The sequence below is a fragment of the Ursus maritimus genome, unplaced genomic scaffold, assembly GCF_017311325.1.
Source record: "Ursus maritimus isolate PB19 unplaced genomic scaffold, ASM1731132v1 scaffold_28, whole genome shotgun sequence".
NCBI classification, from domain to species: Eukaryota; Metazoa; Chordata; class Mammalia; order Carnivora; family Ursidae; genus Ursus; species Ursus maritimus.
This window is the reverse complement of record NW_024425341.1, coordinates 2775050-2792012: the sequence shown is the minus strand read 5'-3', so window position 1 is coordinate 2792012 and position 16963 is coordinate 2775050. Positions and strand designations below refer to the sequence as shown.

At 56.8% G+C, this 16963-nt stretch overlaps 1 protein-coding gene across 2 annotated transcripts in view; it reads right to left on the bottom strand.

Annotated features, from left to right (window-relative positions):
• The window catches only part of ANK1 (ankyrin 1), a 130762-nt gene that overhangs the window by 1421 nt on the left and 112378 nt on the right, over positions 1-16963 (bottom strand). The window contains exons 39-42 of one of the 2 annotated variants that reach the window (XM_040643221.1): positions 13829-14387; positions 10416-10671; positions 6198-6281; positions 5182-5247 (exon numbers count right to left, since the gene is read on the bottom strand). In XM_040643221.1, coding sequence (XP_040499155.1) covers positions 5182-5247; positions 6198-6281; positions 10416-10671; positions 13829-14387 — 965 coding nt within the window. Of the gene's footprint in view, positions 1-5106; positions 5248-6197; positions 6282-6911; positions 7172-10415; positions 10672-13828; positions 14388-16963 lie in introns of those variants that run through there. The other variant, XM_008706296.2, reaches the window with a different exon arrangement.

Here is a 16963-nt window from a genome sequence, read left to right as displayed (position 1 = left end):
TCAACTCTGAGTGGTTCTCCAGGGATGGGAGGACTGGGCTAGTTTCCTCACCAGAGGCTGCCACACAGCAAAACACTAGCCTTCTGCTGTTGTGGCACAAAACATCTGTCACCCCAGAGGGCAAGACTCTTTTCGTCGCTGCCTGGGCTTCTCTGTTGGCCAAGCTGGTCTCCTCCAAGCTTTCCAAACCCACAGTGCCCACCAGCTTCCTGCCTTGGTTGCGGCCCTCCCCTCACGGATGCCGTCAAGTCCCCTCTCTGCAGAAGCTCTGCTCTCACCACCCTCAGAACCTCTCCTCCAGGAAGCCCCCCTGATAACCCCGGCTCCTTGTCATTTCTCTCCTCTCAGGTCTGGAAGCGCCCCACCTCCCTCCACTACCTTTTATTCAGAATGTTCACAGGGCATAGTGGCTAAGATCAGGACCTCTGAAGCCAGCCAGGTTGCCTGAGTTTGAAATATTCTGTCTCTGCCAATTTCCCTGGTCCCATTACTTACACTATCTGTGACTCAGTTTCCTCTGCTGTAAAACGAGGGCAGTAATAGGCCGTAGCTCATTAGATGGGGGTGATGTCTCAAAGAGCTACAGAGCGCCCAGACACTGGATGTGGGTGTACACTCTGCCTGGGCTCTCTTGCCTGTGTCACACCCGCGGCATCTCCCCGCCTGGAGCACAAGCACTCTGAGGGCCAGGGCCTGGCCTTACCCTTCCCAGGGGTCTGTCTGTCCCCCCATCAAGGCTAAGCACACCTCAAACAAGAGACCTCGTAAAACCTTAAGCCTGTGGAAAACAGCCGACCATCTTCCACTTTTCTGCCCAGACACAGTGCAGAGGAGAGAGGTCAAGGCTTAGAGATCATTCTATGGTGACTGCTTTGGTTAAGCTGAGACTCTGGGAGGAGCAGTGATGGGTCCAGTGGGAGCACCCAGCAGGGGCAGGGGTAGGACTGGAAGGCAGGTCTCCTGGCTGTGTCCTGGACCCTTCCACCCCCCTGCACCTCTTGTCCCAAAAGAAAGGTCTCAGCCTATAGAGAGCTGGGAGAAGTGGCAGTCCTGCTCTGTGCCTGTCCCGTCCCATCCCTCTGTGCGGTACCTCCTGTTCCCACCTTGTCCAGCGTCTGTGGCCCTCTCCCCTCTCCCTCAGCCCCAGACTCGCACCCCTGCAATGGCTGGGGAGTAGGGTGGTCTGTAACTTAAAACAGCAACATAAAACATGACCTTTTGCCTCCCTGCCCCTTCCCATGGAGATGACTAATTGCTTAACTTTTAAACTTAGTAAAACATTCCATTGTCGAAGCTAACACAAGCTCTTGCAACCACAGTGTCTGAATGGCAAGCGTCTCTTAAAACGGAAAACAAGAAGAAGCAGCAACCTTGTTGTGCCACAGCTTCCTGAAAGTTCCAGAAGCCAGGGCCACGGAGATGCAGAGAAATGCCAAGACCCGGCACCTGCCCAGGATGTGGGTAGCCCAGCAGACGTCGGGGCTGCCCCTGCCACAGCCCTTCAGCTGCCCGCTCCACGCTGGCGCTCTTGCACAGCTCACACCCGAATTCTTGGACCTACCTCCTGGGGCGCAGAGCAAAACCCACTAGTTGGTATTGTCACCTGCCGGCAGGCCTTAACTAAACAGCAATATCGTAGCTTCTTAAACACCACCAGAAAACACCCTGCCCCCCCACTTGCCAGCCTTAGATACAAAGTCCCTTCCAATGTGTGGGTGACTAGGGGGAATCGATGGGTGAGGGGGGTCTATTCACTCCTCACCTGGGATGGGGGCATTCTGCCATCTTTGAACAAACTTCTAACCATTGTTCCTTGCAGCCCACTTTTTAAATATCAAGTCTACAACTTGATACCAAGTCCCCATCACCTCTAGGATGTTTGGAAGGAAAACCAAAATTGGTCAGAAGAACTCACTCTACATTACACTTAAAAAATCACTCGAGGAGCTTGATGCAGAATCCCGAGTTCCAGATTTTTAATTCAGTAGGTCAGGGGCAGGGACCAGGAATCTGCCTTTTAACCCGACTCTGGGACACTTTGAGAAACGGTGGGTGGGAATTTAACAATGTGTACAGCCTTTCACCAACACGCCCCATCCATCATCGTAACCATCCTACAGGCAAGGGAAGAGCATGATGCCGCTGTGATTTCCTGGTTAAGGAACCGAGGCGTGGTGAGGTTGGCTGACCTGTCCTGGGTCATGCCAGGATCCGTGCTGACTGAGCACAGCTGTCCTGGCCCGCTCACCACAGCCTGCCCAGGGACCACGACTATTTCTGAACCTCTCAACTGAAGTGGAAGGGACCATGTGCAATCTCCCTCAAGGGGACAGGAGCTCACGGCAAATGACTAGTGCAAGGCAACACGACCTGGAAACAGGAGAAACCAAACCTTCAATCTGACTCCTGAGCCCCAGCTTTGACTCTGAAACACACACAGTAAACTCTCGCCATTTTCAGTGTTCATGTTCGGGAAAGTTGCCAGGAACACTGAATTAGCCAACACAACACCATTGCTCTCAAGGAAAATGCCCGGTTAGGTTCCTGTGAGCCTATGTTCACCACATCCGTGTCAAACAATGAATCCGTAACCTTGTTTTATGTGTGTTTCTGAATAAGGACACCTGATTTAATACACCGTTGATTCCTTAGCCCCCCCCCCACTTCCCCGACAGTGCCCTGACTCATGGCCAGCGAATTTTATCTAACAACATATTTGTCCCCATGGGGCACATCCCAGCCTTCTTGCTCTTAGGAACTCGAGACAGCACTTGGGCACTAGGCTTGGGAGCCATTTTAAACAGCAAAACCAACAAAAAGCACAAAAATGCAAACAACGTGACACTGAACACAAACTTTTCACCATGGTGTGTGTGTGTCTGTGAATGACCACAAAAGCACTCTGTGTGTGGGCTTTGGGGTTAACATAAATTTTAGCCAGTAGGCAAATTTGCGTGTGGAACCCGCACATACTAAGGGCCGACTGTGCGGGCTTGTGGGTCCGTGGCGGGGAGCACTGAAAGGGTCAGAGAGCCAGCAGCCCCTCTCTGTCTGCTCTGCGGCCTTCGTCCTGTTGGGAGGGTGGAGCCCTTGGGGACCTAGGCAGGAGCCTGCTTCCACACTGGCTCCCTCCCCACTGTCCCCACTGCATACTCCCCGGCCTTTTCTTGGCCCAGGCCCCAGCGCCGTGCTGGAGCCAGGCCGCCCAGCGTTCCCCACACCCATGCTCCGGGGTCTGGAACCGTATCTCCCTTGGGGGTTTAAGCCACCTTGAAAATTAAAAAAAATTTTTTTTTCTAGGTTCTTCCCTTCCTCCCAGCCTGGCTTCTGGGCTCCCTCTTTCCTGTTCAGGAACATGAATAGAATGAACCCGAGCCAAACAGAAGCGGAAATGTCGAGCCCCTGCTTGCTGCTGCTGCCATAAGGAGAATTCAGGCAGAAGAGGGCACTTTTCCTTCCATTCCCTGCTCCTTCAAATTGTTTGCACCTCTGGATTCTTTCCAGAACTCATCCCAGCTCATCAGCTAAACCCGCAGCCTGGTGGGACCCTTGGCAATGCCGGGGTTAACACTGTGACCTCCTTAAGCTGCTGAGGAGTCAGGTCTAATTTTATCCTATAACTGGATATGCAGTCCGTTTTTTTTTTTCTGCCCAAGTGCTGAGGTATGTTGGGAAGCCCAGAGCCAGCACTTCTGGGGAGGCAGCAGCCCTGCTTTTTGCTGAATGCAGAAAGCCGGAGCCTGCTTTCCTCTTGGCCCAGAGCCAGGCCCTGGGGGGGTTGAAACGCCAAGAACCTGATTAGTGCGGTGCTGGGGCCACCAGGCTTCCTTGCTTCCCGCCGACTCCCACCCCGACGCATCCTGTACTGAGCTGCCCCGAGCTGGGCACAGTGAACGGCCTCGGGGCAGCTCAGTACAGGATCCCTCAGGGAGGACGGAGGTCAGAGCTGGCCCGCTGAAGCCCCCAGCACTGCGCGGGCCTGCCGGAGAGCCTTCGCGGCGGCGTCTTCAAGGCCCTCCCTCCTTGCAAACCACCACACACCCCTGTTCCTCAGCCACATGATCCCCGTGCTCCCGCAGGCCATGCACCAAGCCTCGACAACCCTCTAGCTTGCTGGGAGGACGCCATCGGCCCCTCGGGCCTGTTCCCTTCACCCTTTCCTAGAAAGCAGCGGAGCGACCTGTCTCCAGAAACACCGAGGAGAGCGGGTGCCTTGGGTTGATCAGGACTTTCAAAGGGTTCCTGGTTCAAGAGACAGTGCTGTTCTATCACTGTCCCAGCTCTGCCAGGGGGCTTGCGATGACATGGCCCGGCCTACACAGACTCTCTTGTGCTCCCCAAGGCCTGCCCCGCCTCCTCCAACCCCATCACCTGGCTTTCAGGATAATATTATCACTGAGATTGACTGAGTGTTTTCACTCATCAAAGCATCTTCTCAAATTTGTATTTCTGCGCTCCCGGGGAGGTCAATCAGCAGATACTGCTGGCTGTTTACTTGCGGAGGAAGTCGAGACTTGGAGAGACAGTTAGCAGGTTGGGAGAGGACAATCTGTGCCTCGAGGTCACAGCACCCCTGTTCCTCCTGCATCGCGCTGGGGGTGGCGGAGCTGGGAGCTCCCTCGGAGGACGGGGAGACGTGGGGAAGTGAGCAGCCATTCCCAGCATCAGCCACCCCGAGCACCAGGCCATGCAGAAAGGATGCAGAAAGACAGCATTACCTCCAAAGAGGCCATTTGAGGGGAGGGGCTAGAGATCACTGCTTCCCCCTTTTTAGGCTGGCCCGCTTCACTATCTGAGCCCCCTTCCTGCTCTCTATCAGGTCCGGCTGCAGGCTACTCCCTCGCAGCTCCACCTGGAGACAGCAGCAGAAACAGAAGGCAGGACAGATCACACAGAGAGACAGACAAGAGATAGGCAAGAGAACGTTTGGAGGCCATGGAAACGCTGCCTGCCAGAGGGCACAGAGGCACAAGGGGGAGACCGGAGGGAGGTGAGCGTGGTGCAGCCTGAAGCCCAGAGTGGGCGGGCGCACAGGTGAGCAGCCGGTAGAGGTGCTGGGCGCCCGGAGGCGCGGGAGCCCCGGGGGGGCTGCAGCCACCGCAGTACCTGCGCGTGTTTCATAAAGGAATCAATATCAGCTTCCATCTCACTGGGGTCCTCCAGGGGCCCCTCAGCAATCACCTCCTCGTGCTCCTGGGTGTCATCGGCACCGGACGAGTCTATCTGCCGAACGACTTTGCGAATGATCTGGAAAAGAGAAGGAAGGGACAGAAGGCCCGTGAAGCCATGGAGACAGAGTTTGAGAAGAGCAGGTCCCTGGCCATGAGATCTGGGGGACAGGCAGCCTTTGTCCTAAGGCGCCCTTCCTCGAGTGGCCAAGAACAGGGACTGGTCTCCCGCCCCCTCCTCATCACGTGGAAAACAAGCTCTCAGAAGGGCTAGAATTTGCAGACCGGTCATCAATGATCAGGGCTTTGCCTCTTGATAAGGTCCTGCTGTCTTCCCCACAGCTCCTTTTCATCTACAGGGATTCCAAGCAAACATGTTCTCTTATTCACTCACCCAAATATCAAACACTGTCTACTCTGCACCTACCATGTACTTGGACGGGCGATGAAAGCACAAGACACCGTCGCTGCCTGCATGGGGCACACCTTGCAGGAGGCAAGATGGACAGCTGGGGGCTCTTGCTTCACTTCAGTGGGAGCAGCCCCACAGTGGGAGCACATACAAGGTCCCCCTTTGCTCCTCCTTCTCCCTTCTGCCCAGACCTAGCATGGTGCCCCATGCTTGACAAGCAAAATCAGGTCTAGTGAATTAAAATCTGCAACCAGCTCAATGCATTTCCACAGCCTTTTGCTGTCGGAGGCCCGGGGTAGTTCGGGGACCACCACCTGCCGTCTGACAGCTGTTTCCAGGGCTAGACATCGCTGGGCTAGGTTCGGGCTGTTCCACGGAGCCAGGTCCTTCTGGAACAAAGTAGCAGGGGCTGAATTCAGGTGGAATCAGGTAAAGAGGCTATGAGGAATGTCAGGCCGGACCTCAGAGGACCAGAGCTCCCAGCACCTGCACCAGCCCTTCCAAGCCGTGCTAACCCTCTATTGGGGCTGCAGTGAGAAGCAAGGAGGTGAGCCCAGCACCTTTCAGCTTCTAGCCCCGCCGCCTCTCCCCAGCTCAGGGGGACTCTGTGCACCCACCTTCTTGGTGACAATGTTGCCCTGCTCATCTGTGAATTGTTCTTCTGTCACCTGCTCGCCTGGAATATTCTGAAACTCACTCCCCTAGAATTGCAGAAAAGGAGAAAACTCAGGATTAGCCAGTGTGTGTCCTGGGCATAAGGTGGAGGACGAGGGGATTAAAGAGCACAGCCAACAGCCACAGTCGGACACATCCCCGCCACGGCAGGAAACTCCAACTCAGCAAGTAGCAGCAGCCAAACCGGTGGCTCCAAGTGTGAGAGGCGCCCCCGGGGGCTGTGGGGCCTGATGACGGGATGGCCCCACGCTTGCAAGAGCCTTGTGTGCCAGACCCCTCAGCAGCACTGGGGAGCAGGCAAAACAGGGGCAGTCACGCAAGTGTCAGGAGGCCCTGAGTGAGGAAGCGAGGCACCTAATTTATCTTCAGACAGCCCTTTGCAGCGTGGAAAGCCCTTCCACAGACACCGGCGCCCTGGGTGTGACCTGCCCGCTTCCTGAAGCCGGCTGGGGCAGGGGCAGGCCAAGGACGGGCCTCCCAAGTCCCAGAGTTGAGCTGCCCGCACCAGCGCCGCATGGCGGTCCCAGCAGGCACTACCGCCGGCTCCAGCTCCCAGGGCAGCAGCCGGCTCCTGACTCGGAGTCCCGTCCCTTCCCCCCAGCTGCTGCCCACGCACGTCGCGGCGCCCTCGGCCCTGCCTCCTGCCTGGCAGTTACCTTCAGGAAAACCCGACGCCGGACCACCCTGGTGGAGATGGCCTCCTCGTCGTCACTCACGCCCTCGCTCTCCCCCAGCTCCTTGTCCAGCTCCTGGTGGATATGTTTCAGCACAAAGCACAGGGAGCCCTTGACAATGTGCATCACGTTCTGACAGCTGACCAGAAAGAAGCCCAGGAGCACCAGGGTGACCAGGAGCTGGGTGATGAAAGTCCACATCCTCACCTCCTCAGCAGCTGGGCCCTCCGGGGACTAGCGGGGCCAGGGCTCCGGCCGCTGGGGGGCCAACCTCTCATTCTCCTCTCGGACTCCCGGGTGCCCCTGGGACCCCTTGCATTCTCTCGGCGGGAGACTGGACGGACCCTCACTAGCACTGCCCGCTGAGTGCCCTCCTGCCGAGCAGCCCCGGGCTCTGCCCTTGTGCCTGGGTGACATCAGGCTTCGATAATTTTAGCTCCCAAACCAGCTGCTGGGGCTGTCCAACTGGGCTAGAAGGGAGCGGGCAGGTGTGTGTGTCCCGGGCACTGAAAGAGCACATCAAAGTCACTCCATGGGTGACGGGCGCCCTGCCCCGTCCTCACCCCCCCACCCCCCAGGCCTGCCCGGCTCTAGACGCACTAGAAGCAGTTCTGCCCACGGAAATGTTCTTTTTCCGGGACTCCAGGAAATAAGGTGTCGGGAGAATGTGGCCACTTGTGTGTGTCTCTGGGCGGTTACTGCCGTGATCAGAATGGAGTTCACCCCCACCCACAGGGATGGGACCGGCTAATACCCTGGAGAGAGAGTTAAGGGTTTATTTTAAAAATAGCCCTGGGATGAGTGATTTGCTCAGGCCTAGCCAAATTAGCTCGGTGGGGTCCAGCACAGGTGGTGGGGCCACCTGGAAGCCCATGCAATTCCCGTCAGCCCCAAGGGCCCTCGGCACACCCCCCTCCCCACTTCCCCCGAGGCCCAGCAACCCTAAACGTAAGCGTGTAACTGGTGTGTCTATTTAAGGCCTGTCCTCAAAGGCTCTTCCCAGGCTGGGCTGTCAGCGCCCACGAGCAGGAACCACGCGCTTGCGGCTCGCCTTTGCAGAGCTGATTCACAAACACAGCCGTGGCAGCTGTGGCCCACAGGAATTTCACTTTCCACATCAGGCTGTGCCGCTCTGAGTCCCCATGGACGAGGGAACAAAGATCTGGGGCACAGCCAGGTGACCTGCAGCTCGCTCCCTGTGGGGGCTGGGGAGCTCTGGGCACCTTCTCTGGGAATCAGGGACGGACTGAGGTGCTCTCCGACCCCATCCGGCGAGGAGCGCAGGTGTGGGGGCACGCTCAGGAGGCAGAGTCAGCACGGGCCTTGCCTAGTGAGCGCTGCTCCGTAAACGTACCAACCCGCTGAAGCCTTCCCACAGCCCTACCGTGCAGGTTCGATGCTTTTTCCATTTTACACAAAGGACATGGAGGCACAGAATCAAAGAGTAAGTAAAGGAAAGGGTCTGATTTCCAACTCCGTCACTACACAATACTACCTCATTTCCACAAGGAAGCACCTGGAGAAATAATAGCCCATCGCACATGCAAAGGAGCTGGGCGCTGGAGAGCATTCAGTTTGGGCCCAACCAAGGAGAGTCCAACCTCACATAGTTCCATCTGGGGCCTCAGAGAAGAATGTCTTACTGTCATTTCAGCCTTGCCTCCCTAGCCCCAGATTATAGGGCATCTCTCTCTCTCTCCATCAGTGTTTTCAGAGATTCGCCAGAAATACTAGTCAATGAATGCTCTGCAAACCCCTGCCTTAAGCAGGCCTCATGACCACCCCTGGAGTCCCGTCAGACGATTAGGACGACAGCTCTTCTATGCCAACTAATCCTGTCCCGGGTCTGGAAGGCGTCAGGCCTGGTGGCCCTGCACACTCACTCCCTCTGCCTGGGAAGCAGGAGATCCGGACTCTCCCGGCCCTCACACTGGATCGCTGTGTGATCCTGGAGAAGCCCTCAGCCTCTCTGGGGCCTCAGCTTCCTCAGAACCTAGAAGGTTTCTCCCGTGACCCCCTGGAGGGCTCCTGCTTTCTCCCCAGTCCTCCCCTCACCAAAGGCTAACTGAAGAGGGATAAGAAGGCTCCTGGCATCCTTCTCTTTCCCCAGGAATCAGGAATCAGACCCAGTTAAGGGCACTGCGCTCTCAGCCAAGTGCTTGCTATTAGGAATACTACAAGTGCCAAAGAGTAGCCCGCTGGTCAAGAATGCACGGGGTGGTCTGGGGTTAAAAACGGACGCAGCCTCCTGTCCTGTCCAAGGCACGTACTTGAAGGGAAGGAGTCCAAATAAAACCTTATTGGATTCCTAGCAGTTCTTTGCAGCTGGCAGCCCAGGAGTGTCGTGGCGCTAACCTAGTCGTGGGGGCCCCAATGTGCCCACTAGGGCTCGGGTTCAGGTAGGGCAGAGGGAAGAGAGAGTGGCAGAAGGGAGGGGGGAGGAAAAGCTCCCGGATGAGGATGAACCACGAGAGACCAGACGAGAAGCAGAACACATCGTTTATGCACACACTAAACACGCAGGCATGGAACAGCGATGCGCTTCTGAAAAACCGCGTACGGGAAAAAGGCACACCGTAGTACGCTGTCTGGGATTTGTTTCAAAAACATATGTTGGGGGGAGAGAAGAGGGGGGTAGGCATCGATGAAACAGGATCGGCCATAATTGGGTAACTAGCACCTGGGTGGTGCGTGCACGGAAATTAACATGCTGTTCTGTTTTTGTATTTATTTGCGATTTTTCATAATAAAAAAATACTCCCAAACACATTAAAATGGGAATCAGAATGGGGAGTGAAGTTAAAGCGAATAGATAAAGTAAGTACAGCAGGGCAAACCCAGTGTGGGGAGGGAGGTGGGAGAGGGGCAGGGACGGGAGGTCGGGACTGAGGCGGGGCACCTCTTCTGGTCCACCTGCTCAGCCCCACCCAGAGGGTCCCAGCACTCCTGAGCCAGCGAACCTTGGCAACAATCCATGCGCTCCTCGTTTCCCAGTGAGCAAGCCAAGGTGCCGAGAAGCGAGTGGCTTGTCCGTGGCCACGCGGACCACGGCAGGACCAGAGTTAGCCTAACACCCAGGTCTCTCTGCTCTACGCCCTTCCTAAAACACAACGGAAAAAGAAAACAAAGACTGTGGCTTTGGAATCAGCCCGACCTAACTCCAAAGCCCCCCTCCGATCCTTTGACCTTGGTCAAGCTGCCCAACTGTCCGCTGCCACATGGGAGTAAGCCGAGAGCCGCGGGAGCGCGAGCACGACAGCCACACAGGCCCTGCCTGGGAGATTCGGGGGCTCTGGGGGCTCCGGGGATGGTAGCTCTTCCCTTCCCTCAGCAGAGACCGTGACTTTGTAGGCTTACTTCTTGAGAAAGTGAAGTCAGTGCCACAATTTCTAAAGAAAGGAAGCAGGCTTGGCCTGGGCTGGCCTGAATGAGCTGCGGCCCTGGGCCTTGGGCCCCTCCAGCGCCCCTGCCTCTGCGCGCGCTCACCTCTGCCATCTGGGAGAACGTGCTCTGAGCCTCCTGAACCCACGCTTGGTGGCTCTGTCGTCTCCGTTCCCTGCTCTCAGTTGCAGACACCAGGACCTTCTCAAACTCCTGAGACCCACTGGGTTCCAGCTCTTGGATGGTGGTGACTGTGCTCTGGAAGGAGTGTGTGCTTTGGCTGACCTCCTCTGGCCAGGATCCTTGGGCAGCATCTTGCAGGTAGGAGACAATGGAGCCTTCCTCATCCCAGTCCTGCAGTCTGGGGTCCAGGAAGACAGAAAGGACACCTGATCACCCTTCAGTCTCTGGCTGCTCAGATGGATACCCTCCCTCTCCAGAGCCGGAGGGATGGGAGTGCATGAGCAAATCCCACAGCCAGCACATGGCCGCCTGTCCTGTCCTGTCCAGAGAGGCCCAGATCCCCAGACTGGGAGCGAGCCCATGGGGACCAGTACCACCGGCCGCATCCCTTTAAGTGGATGGCTCTCCACCCTGGGCTCCTGAGGCACTTGGCTCACCCTGGCAGACCCTGACCCGGGTCTCCATGCCCATCACCTCACCTGCCTCCCCTCCAGCCCTCCGGGCCACCTGCACTCCACAGTCTTTATCCCAGAGCTCATCCAATAAGGTGGCCCCCCCTCTCCCCCTGGAAACACGCTCTTCTATGGCTTCCAAGACACCATGTTTGCCTGGTTTCCCCCCACCCTCTCTGGCTACCACTTCTCAGCGTCCTTTGTCAGTTTCTCCTAATTCTCTGACTCCTGAACCTGGGAGCACCCCAAGGCTCAGTTCTCAGGCCTCATCTCTACCTACACCCACTTCCAAAGTGAGCTCGTTCGGTCCACGGTTTGGTCCACACCCCATCTGTGTGTTCCTCGTGCCCAGATGTGCACCCAGCATCTCTTCCTTGACCTACACAGGTGTAGACCCAACTGCCTCCTACACATCTCTGCTTTGGGGGGTCCAACAGGCACCTCAGGGACAGCACGGTCAAGTCCACACTCATGACCTTCCCCCAACCTGTCCTGCCCGGTCTTCCTCACACTTCAGGACAATGTCTTCATCCTCCCGGGGGACAGATCAAGGATACCCGTAAGCTCTGACTTCTCTCGTTCTCTCACACTCCATGTCTTCTTTGTTCAGGAAACCTTCCGGTTCAGCTTTCAAGTATATATCCTGAGCACAGGCACCTCCGGCTGCCAGCACAGTGACCATTTTGGTTCCCGCAGCAGCAGCAGCAACCCTTGCCTCCTGGCTCCTGTCCCTTCCCTCGAGCCCTGGCCATGTGAGGCTGCCCTCAAGGCAGGTGCCACATCACCTCACTCCTCTGCTCAAAAGCCTCCAGTGGCTCCCCATTCCACCCAGTAAATGCCGAAGTCTTTCATCTTCCTAGAACCTCAAGTCCTGACATGTCTGGCCCCATCACCTCCCTCAGTCACTCTGCTGTGATCAGTGACCTTCTCACTGTTCCTCGACTGTGCCTACTGCAAGGCCTTTGTGCTGGCTGGGCCTTCCACTGGATATCTGCCCTCCGAGACTCACATGGCTCACCCCTTAATTCCTTTTGCTCTTTACTCCAATGTCACGGTCTCAGGCTTCCCCGGCTACCCTATCCCTCATTTTGGCCATCTCCTCTCCACACACATACATACGACCTACCCACGTCACTCCTTTATTTTCCTTTTTAGCACCATCACCTAACTTTTCCCTTTTTATGGTGGGGGAGAGGGACAGATGGAGAGGGAGAGAGAGGATCTTAAGCAGGCTCCATGCCCAGCACGGAGCCCAACATGGGGCTCATTCTCACAACCCTAAGATCCTGACCTGAGCCAAGATCAAGAGTAGGATGCTTAACCAACTGAGCCACCCAGGAGCCCCTAACTTTTCCCTTTTAATGATTTTCCACTTCATTGGCTTTATCTCATTTATTGTTGTTGTGTCCCCAGTAGAACATAAACTTCTTGCAGATGAAGACTTTTGTCTGTTCTGCTCAATGCCACCTTCCCAGCACCAAGGCACAGTTTACAGGTGCCTGGCACACAGTAGGCCCTCCATACATACTGTTGGGGGAATGAACGAAATCCACCTGCCCCCACTGGAAGGCTGACCGAGGTCAGAGAACCGAGCTGTACCACACCGAGGCCTAGCGCCACACCTTCCGGTTCCCCCGTGGGCGGCCCAGTGCCCGTGGAGCAGTGGCTAGGCCAGCACGCAGTGTGCACGGCGCGCACCCAGCCAATGCGGCTCAGTGACTGATTGTCGCGGGTTGTTGGGGGATGGCCTCGGCCACAGGGACGCCACCATCTCACTCTGAATCCCCATAGGACCCATCTGTCCAATTCTCCCCCTCATCAAAGGATTCATTTGGGAAACAAAATGAAAGGACGTAATCCTCGCTGTCTCATCTTGTAAATGGCTTTCTTTTCCCTCCACCTACAGTCTTCAGGCCACACTGGGTAGACCCTGGGGAAGGGCCCAGTCAGCCTGAGCGGCCCGAGGAGCCAGGTGGGTGGGAGGAGGAAATGCGCACAGGTTTCCCGCAGCCCAGCCAGACCTGAGCCGCGGGGCTGTGGTGGGGGTGCACAGCCTTCAGGGAGCACACGGACCATCTCCTTGCTCTAGGGAAACTTGAGGAAGCAACTCGGGGGAAAGAGCCACCCACTGTGGCTCAGTTCCTGTGCCAGTCCAGGAAGGCCAAAGTGGTCCTCCGCACTCCGCCCAGGCATGGTGGGCTCATGGCCACAGACGTGAGTCGGGCCTGAGGCCTGAGACCCTCGGTGTTGGCCGAAAGCCCCCCTGCCTGACTGCCCGCACCGCTGCCTGCTGTAGGCCCAGGAGCAGCCCAGCAGAATCCCCAGCCTGCCCCTAACAAGCCCCCCAGCCTCACACTCTCAACGGGGCAAAGCTGAAGGGCACCATTATCAGCTCTGTCACATGCAGGCTGTGTGACTGCCTGAGTCACTCCCCTGGGCCCTGGTGCTTCTAGGTTTCTAAATATGGTCTTCCCCATGAGCACCCAATGGCAACAGGGCCCAGAGCACCTGCTCTCAGCTGCACTCAAGAGAGAGGTTGCTGGACCGAGCCTTATAATCTCTTTCTTCATGGCCTCTCCTGTGCCAACCGCATCCCCCCCCCCCCCCCCCCGCCAAGCCTCTCTCCTGCAGGCCTCACCCAGGGGCATCTTGGGCAAGGACTGGCCTTTACAGATCATGGCTCCACGCACACAGGACAGAGATCTGAGCACCGACTGGGTGACTTCAGCGGCAAGCCAGCGCCAGATGGGGCTGCTTCGCTCCCGGGCAGTTAGAACGCAGCGCTGGGGTGGGCGGCAGCACCGAGCAACTTCCTCTGCGCTCACTTCTCCCCCGAAGCCCAGGAAGACGGAAGGCATCCTGCCATGGCAGCCCAGCCCTTACCTGTCCTGGCTCGTCTCCATCACCCGACTCACGCTGGGGGACTCTGTGATGTGGGCTTGTACCCTCGGCTGGCCTGAAACAAGAGACACTTCATTCTCTGAGGCCTGCCCTGCACCTGCGGAGTCCTCCTGCCTCTCATGACCTGGCAGCTTCTCTTCTGACCTCTGACCTTCTTCCTGGTCAAGCAAATCGATAAGGCCATTTATGGCATCTGAATCCACTGTGTCGTCCTCCACAAGGTCCAGAGAGCCCAGCGTGGGGCCCTGGGGTCCCTCGGAGAGCACCCCCTCCGGCTTCCACTCGTGGCCGGTGGCATCAGAGTCCTCGGCCTTGCTGCACTCCAGAGAGGAGTCCTCAGCAGTGACCAGGGAGGGTGTGAGGCCTGCGGACCACACCTGCATGTCAGACATCTCCAGCATGGCGTCATGCTCCGTGGCCGCCAAGGGGATGGCGTCTATGACGGCCACCTCGTTCCAGTACTGGTCTGCACGCAGTGGAGAGGGAAGCGCGTAGTGCAGGGAGGCAGGGGACAGCAGCTCGTCCTGCAGCGAGGAGTAACCTGGATGGGCAGACAGAGGGCAACATGCTCCAGAAGCGATTTTTGTCACACACGCTTACGTGCAAATCCACACACATGCACACGCACACGCACACGCAGGCACAGCCACAGATATGCATGCACATTCCGGGTAGGGAGGCTTTCCAAGCTCAGTGTCCAACGCTCAGGCCTGTGGCTGCTGCCCAGGGCTCGGGAGCAGGAGAAACAAGGCTCTGGGATGGGTAGGGGACAGCCAGGAAGTGGAGGCGGAGGAAAGGGTCCTTTGCAGAAGGGCAAAGAGAAGAGATTGGAATTCTTTCTTATCCAGTTCAGAGCGCTAGATCAGGAAGCCTGGATCCGAAGGATTTGTGCTCCGATCTGTCTCCAACCAGATGAAAGCCCACTTCTTGATGTCTGGGCAGAAAGAAATGTTGCTCTTTCTTTGTTCAAAATGTCCCTTTAGCACAGTCCTTGGGGTAACCAGGCCGGGAGGTACCTTCAAGGGAGGGAACAGCCCCCAGATCTGGGGGCAGTAACCAAGCTGCCTTGGAGGGGCCTGATGGGATCCACTGAACACCCACCCTTCACGCCGTCGTCAAACGGGAAAGTGACTCCAGATGGAGTCACTTTTCCTCAAGTTGCAGACTGCTTCTGGAAGCTCTGAGTGATCTAAAGTGGCACGAGTGAGAGTTCTAAGGGCTCAGAATAGGGGGCTAGGGGGCGCCTGGGTGGCACAGCGGTTAAGCGCCTGCCTGTGGCTCAGGGCGTGATCCTGGCGTTATGGGATCGAGCCCCACATCAGGCTCCTCCGCTGGGAGCCTGCTTCTTCCTCTCCCACTCCCCTGCTGTGTTCCCTCTCTCGCTGGCTGTCTCTCTGTCACATAAATAAATAAAATCTTAAAAAAAAAAAAAAAAAAGAATAGGGGGCTGGGTCAGAGGGCAGCAAGAGGCAGCAGGCCCATGGGCTGCTGCTTCAGTGCTCTGCCCGGGAGCTCCTGGCCCACAGGCTCTGCACTGTTCATGCCGGCCCCCGGTCAGCGGCGAGCTGCTGGGACTGCGGCCAGCTAGCCCAGGCCCCCTCATGCCTGGCCCGGTGGTCACCGTAGCCTGTTCATACGTCTATTCCTTGCGACTGGCTCAGGTACGCGCGCCTGCTAGTCTTCTGCTTGGCTCTGGCATGGGCTCCCTCATGTTCAGAAGTGACTCGGAGCCTGAGCGTGGGTCACATGTAAGTATATGAGGAATCTGAGTGCGAGCCGAATGGGCAGTGTTCTGTCAGTTGGCTCCTCCGCTCTCCTCTAGCCAGGAGTGGGGGTACGTGGATAGGGCAAAGAGGGCCTCTGATTCCCCTTCAGAGCTTGTGCCAATCTGTGGGTGGGAGAAAGGCCCAGAAGTGTGACAAGCTTCTCCATTCAGCTCAGCTCAGCTCAGCTGGGGAACTGGGGCCTAAAGACCCAGTGGCACCAACATAGGACCCTGGGTATGGGCGAGGCCACCCCTACAGTCTCTAGGGACCTTCCTGTGCCCGGAGAGGCCCCTAACCTAGCATCCAGGCTCTTCGTCCTGCCATTCACCCCTCGCCACCCTGCATCCAGCTCTTCCCTGGGCTTGGCCTTCGTCCACACAAATGGACCCTCGTCATCCCCAGGCTGGAACGCAGCTCCCGCTCTCCCATTTCTTCTCTGCTGGAGACGATACTATCTGCGGCTATCCTCGTTCACACACTTGCTCGACCAAAAGCTACTGAGGGCCACTTACGTGTCAGGAGCTGCGCTAAAGGGTTGAGGAGTACAAGTACACAAAAGCACACGAACAAGACAGGTGCTCTTCACCCTCTGTTTTCTTGACGTTTTCCCAGCAGCTTCGGCTTACCCCATTTCCCCCCATCTTTGAAACTGTCCTGTGTTCCCTCGCTAAGCTGGTTCGTACATTCTGAGGGCCAGGATGGTGTCTCCCTCTCCCCCTCTCACTTTCCTAGAACAGGATTGGGGCTCCATAGGCCTGGTGACTACTGCAGAACTCTCCAGATGTGTGAGGAGGACACAGGAGCCAGGACAGATGACCTCAGCGACATTTAGTAAAAGGTGCCAGGAAGCATGCTGTATGATTGACATACATCCTCTCTTCATCATCCCAGGAGAGTTTTCTTCCTGACTGATCTCTATATGTCTCTGTGGTTCCAGGGCCCAAGATGAGAAGGAGGAAGAGACCATCAGGTGCTGGGTGGCTGGGAGGGTGGCACTGCGCTCGCAGACTAACAGCTCTGGCCCAAAGGAGGAGGAACAAAGAGGAGGTGGGAGAGTAGGAGAAATGGGTGGGCCAAATCTTCCCGTGTTAAATCCAAGTCACTATATGTGGAACCATGACCTAAGGAATTGGGAAACCAGGGCCAATGGCCTGCAAACCCTCCATGGAAATCTCTGCGGAATATATGCGAGGAGAACATTGAGAGTCAAGTGGTTATTTTTAGAGTCAAGTGATTATTTTTCTTCTTTTTTTTTCAAAGATTTCATTCATTTACTTGAGAGAAAGAGCAGAGTGAGAGAGCGTACAAGCAAAGGGAGGGGCAGAGGGAGAGGGAGAAAGGGGCTGTTTGC